Here is a 9,299-nt window from a genome sequence, read left to right as displayed (position 1 = left end):
TTTATAAAATATTTATAATATAATAATTACTATATATAATTTAATTTTTTAATAAAATTTTTAATATAATTTTATGTATTATCCCGTACAAAGTACGAGAACATATACTAGTTTTTACTAAAATTAGTCTCTTAAATTTATCAACATCAATCATGCATGTTGGTCTCCCGAATCATTCTGCATAAAGACGTATGTTACTGATGTTGGTAAATTTAAAAATCCAATTTAATTTAACGAAATTTTTAAGAAATAACTTTTAATTAATAAATAAATTTTAAAAATCAATTTGACTATTTACTCGCAAAATACATAATATTTTGTACTATACATAATATTTTGCGAAGCATGATCATACATTATTAATAGTTATTACTAGAATTATTAGAAAGTGAGGATCTCATCACCATTCGTTGCCACTGTCTCAATCAGGGTCTTTTATTCACAATTCACACTCACCAGTCACCACTATAGAGAAATGAGAAGTGCAAAATCTGATTAATACGTGGCTTTAATTTGCGGTACCCCGTAGTCCGTACCTTATTGATTTTGAGTGATGTTGGCATCGTTAGACTTTGTGGTTACTAATTACCTAATTTTACTATTGGATAATGTACTTGAAATACAGAAATAGAAATATGAAGAAAGACACATATGAATATTCATAAATTGGCGTCATCCAAGCACCATATACGTGTCCCGTTAATTTTAGTTTTTAAACACTTTTTAATTATATTTTAAAATTTGACATCAATCATAACGGGGCTCAATTTTATGGAAATAGAGCCTGTATGTGAGCTTTTCATCGATATGGAAATAAAGGGGTTAGACATGTATGTGGGGCAGAATTTTAGCAGCTTTTGGGAGAAGAACTCGGACCGTCCGAGTTCTTCGTTTGTGAATTTCCTAAACCCGAAGACGCACGGTCCGATTTGTGGTGGGGAGGAAAAATGGTTTGGTGCGGATAAATCGGACCCTGCGATATGGCTGAGTTGGAAGAGAACTCGAACGGTCCGAGTTGCATGTAGCGACTGGAGTCGGACCGTCTGTTTTGGCTAGGGATGGCAGAACCGGTTTATGAAAACGCATGGTCCGATTTGGTTGTTTAATATATTTTTGAATGAAGTTAACCTAGTCGAATGGTCCGAGTTGAGTATAGAGTCTATATAAAAGTGTGCAATGAGTTAGTGTTAGGTTACCCGTCTTCTTCACCTTCTTCAGCGCCGCTTCCTCTGTTTCGTATTTCTGGATCTCTTTCATAAAAATCCAGTAGATGTTGTTATTCCTTTTATCATTTCCTTTGAAGAACTCAAAGGTTTGATCTGTGAGAAGATTGATTCTGAGAGGGCAAAAAAAATATCCTGTGTTCTATACAGATATCCCGTACCGGTATTTGGTGGGTTTGTCCAATTTCAAACAAGATATGTGACGGACGAAGCAAGTATGCAGGAGATGTTTTCAATGTATATTGAAAACCGGGCGCAGATCTCGTTTATCGAGTTGTATGTTGAGTTTGAACAATCTGAGGCTGACCGGAATATTCTATGGGAAGATTATAATAGTGACAGTGAAGAAGAGTTCGAAAGCAACTACGAATGTGTTGGTGCAGATGGAGATGAAGATCATGGTGACAGAAATATGGATCCAGATGTGACAGAGGTGGCAGATGCACTCGCAAACGATATGCCGTTTGGGGAGCCTTCATTCATGCGAGTTCTGGACTTGGAAGCCATGCATGTTCCGAAGTTTCCGGAATATATGACTGCAGGTACGTTATAAAAAAATAATAGTTTTTTTTATTTAGTTATTGAATTATTTATGAATGAATTAGTATTTATTAACCATTATTTTAGCATGCGTTGATGTCATGTATGTGTTAGACATTGAACCGGTTGACCCGATCCTATGTAAAAAAAAATTAAAAAATAGTAAGAAGTTAAAAAAATAAAAGTCAACATATGTGTTCACTAACATTTGAAACATATAACGTTATTTTAAACTAATATAGAACATAGAAGTTAATATTTTATTATTATTTACGTTATACACTATAGGTATTGGGTAGAAAATAATAATAAAATTCTCTACATTACGAAAATGAAAGTTAACGTGTGTTTGTAGATGTGACTTAGAGAACCGGACCGGTTAGTATTTGGTTCATCGGGGTTGACGGTTGACCTGGTCGGTCTGGGCCAGTTTTTTACATCTGACGTTCATGTCGGTATTTGTGAAAAAAAGTTACCCAGTAACATGATGTTAGGGTTGGATTTATATCATACTTGATGCAGTTAATATTAATTTAGTAGGGTTTTGAAATATATACGTATTTATTGAAATTTTTCCCATGCTGGTTGTCCTGGCAGAAGTTCCTATTGTCGCAAATGGTGGATTTGCTGTTGGGATGGAGTTTAGTTCCCGGGAAGCTGTTATTAAGGCAATAAAAGAGTATACCATACGATGAAGCGTAGACTACCAGGTGTATGAGTCTGAGCCTTTGACATTTTATGCCAAGGAAAGCATGGTTGGCTAAGCAAAGGGTAGTAGAAAAAATATTTGGAGGTTGGGAGGCATCGTACGAAGCGTTGCCTATATGGTTTGAGGCCATGTGTCATAAGGAGCCATCAGCTGTTGTCCATTTTGAGACTATGCCTGCATACCAAGGCGATGACTTGGTTGGTCATATTCGGGTACTGCATAGAGTATTTTGGAGTTATTACCCCTGTATCAGGGCATTCAGACATTGTAAGCCAGTTGTCCAGGTGGACGGGACTCACTTGTACGGAAAGTATAAGGGTTGTCTCCTAGTCGCAGTTTCACAGGATGGCAACAACAATATCGTCCCAATTGCGTTTGCTATTGTCGAGGGAGAGACTTCTGATGCATGTCACTTTTTCCTTAGTAACTTGCGTCAACATGTTGTCACTCGGGATGGTGTGGGACTAATATCCGACCGACACGAATTCATCAATGCAGCTGTGGAACGGAGTAACGGAGCCTGGTCACCTCCTAGAGCTTTTCATATGTTCTGCATCAGGCATATAGAGTCGAATTTTCTGCGGAAATTCAAGGCACCGTACCTCCAAAAGTTGGTCGTCAACATAGGTAATCATTTACTAAATTTAAGTAACTTATTAACAGTTGTTAAACATTAATATTTGTTTTCAACATTTATAATTTATCTTTTTTTTTGTTGCTATCCTCTAGGATATTCCAGGACGGTGCGGGAGTATGAAGTGCGTTACCAGGGATTACGGGAACGGGGGGAAGCGTATACTAACTGGTTAAACCGAATTCCTCGCGAACAGTACGCATTGGCGTTTGATGGTGGATACCGATGGGGTCACATGACAACGAATCTAGTGGAATGCATCAATTCAGTGTTGAAGGGTGCACGCAATCTTCCCATTACTGCTCTTGTCAAGGCAACATTCTACAGGCTAAACGAGCTTTTCACCAGAAAAAGAGTAGAGGCAGAAGCGCGGATTAATGCTGGCCATGTGTTCTCCGAAGTCGTGATCTCGAAGTTGCATGCAAACCAACTTGCATCAGGAAACATACAGGTCAGTTGCTTTGACCGGCAGAATGAGGTCTTCGAGGTGCGTGAGATGCCAAGCGGACTGGAGTTTGCAGTCGATCTACGTGGTCTTCGATGTGACTGTGATGAGTTCCAGGTGAACCGGATCCCCTGTAGACATGTGTTCGCATGTTGCGCAAACCAGCGACTGGATTGGAAACTATATGTGCATGATGTGTATAAGATGGACCAAGTTCGGCGGGTGTACCGAGCAAGATTTAGGCCACTAGGTAACCCGACGACATGGCCTGCGTACAACGGTCCTCGCTACGTACCGAATCCGTATCTGAGACGTGTCTCGAAAGGGCGCCCCAGGATGACGCGCTTCTTGAATGAGATGGACACATGAATGTTACGTCGTCCTAGGCGATGTACGCTATGTGGAGCTGAGGGACACAGTCGTAGTAGATGCCGTCAGTCAGCTGGTACAACTGCCGACGGAGATGCTCAGTAGGTTCACATTGTGGTAGGTGTAGAACGTCACTAGTATGGCATGGGTTGTCATTTTGAGGTAACTTGACCTGATATGTGTAACATTGTATAATGCTTTTAATTTGTTTTTATCTTAAAACGGTTTTTATATTGTAATGTTTTTCTGAATGAACCGGCCGGTCCGGTTTAAAGGTTTCATTACTGATCCAGCCAGTCCGATCCAAAGCCGTACATATACAATACCTGTAGCTTAATACGTAGTCAAGATCAATAATACCTGAATAGTGTCCGTAGTGCATAAATACTCTAAACATACAACATAAATGTAGTGCGTACACACTCTAAACATACAACATAAATACAACATAGTCCAGGTGATTACTACTTAAATAAATAATTTACAACACAACTACTTTCTCATGCCCCCACTTCACATCCTTGACAAAATTCTTGCATTTCTTGGCCGCCTTTTTGAAGACAGATGGAGTGTAGCGACTACCACTGCGACGTGGTGGATCAATCCTCAGATTGTAACCTTTGGAGGTTTCATCCGGAGTGCGTGCCTGACCTGTATACAATTTATAAAAAATAATTAAATGTAGTGCATCAGGTAATCAAAGCAAGACATATACCACATATGATTTACTAAAAGTCAAAAAGAGATGCCAGTTATGAACAAAAAATAAATAAGTAATGGAACATGTAAAGTAAAATACAAAACATAATACCATCATTACGAGATTCCTCATCCTCATCGAAGTCCTCTATTTCATCATCCTCATGATCCTCCTCGTCATCCGGGTCATCTACTAGATACGCACCTATCTCTCTCTCGAGTGTGTTAGCATTTTCCTCAATGAGTCCTATGGAAACACGGTTAGGATTCTGACTAAAAAAAGCTCCGCGTCCACCATCACTCCTACTAGAGTCAACCGACACAAACCTCCCAGAAGCAACCGATGATGTATGGCCCGGATACCTCGCATCCAATGAATACCTACCTGCCATGAACTCAGGCTGATGTCCATATTGTGATAGTCTAGGATCTGCAGACATCAACTCAAGCAACTGGCTAAAAGAACATCCTTCTCCTGTTTCAAACTGTGAGGTTCCCCAATATTGTTGACTTATTGGAACTGATGGGGGAAACTGTGTCTGAGGTACATAATGGCTTGAGGACTGAGGTTGTTCTTCTGGAATCAGGTTTGGAGGTAATATATGCAGCGAATGTGGCTCTTCTACTTGATTGTCATCATCCATATCCTGACTACCCTCATCGGTATCCTGATTATCCTCATCCAAATCCTGATCACCTTCCTCCATATCCTGATCACTTTCATCATTATCTTGACCCACAAGATTTGACAAGTTCAAGTGGTCCCCATATTTTGATCGGTACCAATGCATGTAACTATCTAGTAGATGATGTGAAGGCATGGGAAGCTCAGATAGAACGTAGTTATACCTAATACCTGTTTGACCAATGCATCACCCATTTTGAATGACTCGGTTCCGTGGCCCAATTAAGATTCTTGGGACCCTTCAGGGTTTCTCCATGCGCCTTCTCTAGATTCCGCTCCTGGCTAGGTAGTCCCTGAACAAAACCAAACTGTCGCCTAAACCTATCGGTAGCATGCCACTCGATACATTCAAATGATACCAACGGAACTGTAGCGCTCCAAACCACCGACTGCATGTAGATTTCAGGAGGAATGATGTTCGGATCTACCCGATCCACAGCATAAGCAACCCAAACAAACTGGAAAAAATAAAGGAACCTCAACATAACAGTCCACAATGCCAATTACAATAACAATGCTGTATAATTATGTCTCAGACCATAAACCAAAAACTAATACTACTTTAATTAAAACACACGTGCCCTTCCTGAAGTTCATCAAATGACTTCCTAAAGTGAGCTAACTTCATATATCTATATCGTCGGTCACCACGCTCCCAGTTCCGCCACCTATTATGATATATTCAATTACCTCAACTACCATTAAATGAATCTTAAATATCAAGATACGGGTACATTGTAACAAATTATTACCTGTTTGCTAGCGGAAAACTTCGAGGTTCCCTAGGTAGCGGCGATAGGTATGGCAGCCTGATCCAAGCCCAACAGAGTAGAAGTGTTAGTGGACCATTTATTTCCTTGCAGTTAAAACGGGAAGCCCGGCATAATGCCCTGTAGAGATGTGCCAGGCATGCCGCTCCCCAACTATACTGACCAATACTACCAAAATCACGTAACAAGGGTAGAAATTTCCAATGCACTCCTGCCCCAGACTTATCCCCAAACAAGATCGTCCCGATAAGCAACATAATGTGGCACTTCACATACCTATGTATACTTATCTCATCAGTCAACTGTAAATTTTCTTTCAGATCACGCAGCCACGTCAGTTTTATACAGCATCCTCGACACTCGTCCTTAGACGGTGCAACTCCAAATTGATCCAAACACTCAGCCTGTAACGCTTCGACACTACTCATTGCCATCCCCGTTATTGGAAGACCATCCGTCGGAAGACCAAGAATTAAAGCCACGTCTTCAAGAGTTACGGCACATTCACCAATGGGAAGGTGGAAAGTATGTGTCTCTGGGTGCCAACGTTCAATTAGAGCATTTACCAATGCTTTCTGACACTGCACTATCCCAATCTGAGATGCATGATAGAACCCGGTAATTCGCAAATGATCCTCCACCCTTTCGTTGTACCGATCCGGAGGAAGTGGATGGTTACATGTCAACATTCTTGATTTCTACAAAACAAACATAACAAATTACTAATCAAATTATTAAGAATTACTAACTTACCATCATCAATCCTTTGACTGAATCCTTATACAACTAACTCTTGTAACTTCTAAATTTAACTAGTTAATCCTCAAAAGTATTCATAACTGCTAATGAAACTCATTACAAATACATATATTCCTAATCATAAATCTCAACAATATTTACAACATCCACAATAATATCGAACGTTAATTAATTACTCTTTTGTTAAAAAATTTTTCCCCTGCAATACAAAATATTAATAAATCTGTATATGCCATCATTCATATTCTAACAACGCTAATAATTAACTTGCTAATAATAATTACTACAATTAAAATTATTTAAATATTCTCATAAAGAAATATCTAACATGGCTTAATTAAAATAACCTTTCTAATCAACTCAGCATTAACACTTTATCACAATAATAATAACATTTAACCAAAATCGATAACAGTTATACTTAATTTCTTAAAAACACATTTAAATAACATTGGCTTACAAATAATAATTATACTAAAAATAAATAAATTTATAAAAAATTTACATTATCTACTACTTACTACTACAGCCAAAAACACAAAACTAAACAACAACAACAACATAATCATAAAAAATTTTCTTATCATGATATATATAATTAATAATCTGTAAAAAAATATTTAAATAAAACCTAACAAATATTTAAAAATTAGTCATAACCATTCTATTTATATTCTTCAACTACACGTCTAACAACAACATAATCATAACAAATTTCCTAATCATGATTTATATAATTAATAATCTGTAAAATAATTTTAAACAAATCTAACAAACAATAAAAAATTAGTCATGATCATTCCATTTATGTTCTTCAAGTGCATGTCTAACAACAATATAATCATAAAAAAAATTTTAATCATCATAAATATAATTATTAATCTGTTCAAAATATTTTAAAATAATATAACTAATATTCATAAATTAGTCATAATCATTCTATTTATATTCTTCAACTGTGTGTCTAACAACAATCATAATATTGAAATTTTATATTTTAATAATTATAAATATAAAAAATTAAAAAATTTTAAAAAAATTAAAAAAATACTTACATAATCAGGATCACTGAGATAGTGAATAATATGAAGCTCAGATCGATCAACATCTTTAATTTTGTATTTTTTTGGCATTGTTGTTGCTCCTCCACCATGCAAAACTCAGAGAAATGAAGAAGAAGGCTGTGAGGGTGAAAGGTTAGTGGGAGTAAAGTGTGCATTCGGATGGTGAGGGAGCTAACTTTTCTTTCTGTGTTTATGAGGGGCACCGTTTAGGGACTCAACGGGGAAGCAACGCGTGTCCATTGTTAAACCAACTCGGACCGTGCGATTGGTCCAACAAAAATCGGACGGTCCGTGAAGCTCAGCCATCTCGGAGGGTCCGAGTCCCTCACCAACCTGAGCCAAATGCACTGGAGTCGGACCGTGCGTTTTCTGTCTTGAACTCGGAGGGTCCGAGTAGCTTTCCCCCTGACACCACAACTTGGTTACACACCTGCCACCCCCATATCATTATCATAAACCAGCTAGGGTACAATATGTAAATTAAAAAGCGTCATAACGGTTGAAACACAAAATTATCGATTGTTGAAAAATTATTTAATTTTTTAATTTATTTGTGAATAATATATATATTAATTATAATAATAAATTATGCTATTTTAAATTAAATGACTTATATAATAGTGATCTCAATTATTGTTATAAATGCTAAATTGAATAAGTCATTATTACTTTTGATTTGGAATTAAATGAGAATAAAATTAGACGTTATCTTTTATTCCTTAGATAATTATCTTTTGAATTTTAGATATATTATCTTTTGGATTTTAGATATTATTTTATTTGAGTTTTAAGGTTTAATGGGTGTCATGCTCAAATATAAATAGGCTTTCAGGTTTCGGTCCCCAATATATCAAAGCCGCATTTATTGCTCTTTCTCCATTAAAGGAGTTGCAATTCAGCCACCTAGAAATACAGAAGACTTTGATTGAAAAAGATCGAAAGAACTACAAAATTCAAATTCTTCCATCAATTTCTGACTCTTATGAATAAAGGTATGATTCCACATTATATTATACTTTTGGTAATTTAATATGGATAATTTGGATTAATAAAATTATTTATTCCAACATTTTAGAGGGTTCTTTTCCTACTTATGTGCCTCTTAAGAAACACATATTAAAAGAAAGGAAAACGACGAACATATATACAATCAACTAATATTAACTTCTACTCACATAAAATTATCTTCGTATAAAGTAAATAAAATAGATAATTAAAAATTATTAAATAACAATTTAATCAAATATTTAATTATGGATCCACTCAGATAAAGATGGTAAAAATATCTTTTTTTAAAAATATTTTTTAATAATTAAAATTTAATATATATAATCAGTTAAATTATATTATTTTTATTAAAATTAGACAGACAAATCAGTTTTGTCAAAAAAATTAATAAATA

At 36.3% G+C, this 9,299-nt stretch overlaps 1 protein-coding gene across 1 annotated transcript; it reads left to right on the top strand.

The window, feature by feature from the left end:
* The first annotated feature begins 2,600 nt into the window (after positions 1-2,600).
* On the top strand, positions 2,601-3,920 carry LOC107470892 (uncharacterized). The gene is made up of 2 exons (XM_016090303.1): positions 2,601-3,099; positions 3,202-3,920. The coding sequence occupies exons 1-2, from the start codon at positions 2,601-2,603 to the stop codon at positions 3,918-3,920; spliced, it is 1,218 nt and encodes a 405-aa protein (XP_015945789.1).
* The last annotated feature ends 5,379 nt before the right edge of the window (positions 3,921-9,299 follow it).

This window comes from Arachis duranensis, chromosome 10 (genome assembly GCF_000817695.3).
Source record: "Arachis duranensis cultivar V14167 chromosome 10, aradu.V14167.gnm2.J7QH, whole genome shotgun sequence".
Classification (NCBI taxonomy): Eukaryota; Viridiplantae; Streptophyta; class Magnoliopsida; order Fabales; family Fabaceae; genus Arachis; species Arachis duranensis.
The sequence above is the reverse complement of the archived record's forward strand: the minus strand, read 5'-3'. Positions and strand labels throughout refer to the sequence as shown.

Excerpts from the sequence above, each read along its gene's own strand:
- LOC107470892 (XM_016090303.1), top strand. The coding sequence starts at position 2,601 with ATGTGTCATAAGGAGCCATCAGCTGTTGTCCATTTTGAGACTATGCCT. Across the intron at positions 3,100-3,201 it reads AAAGTTGGTCGTCAACATAG|GATATTCCAGGACGGTGCGG; the intron begins GTAATCATTTAC and ends GCTATCCTCTAG.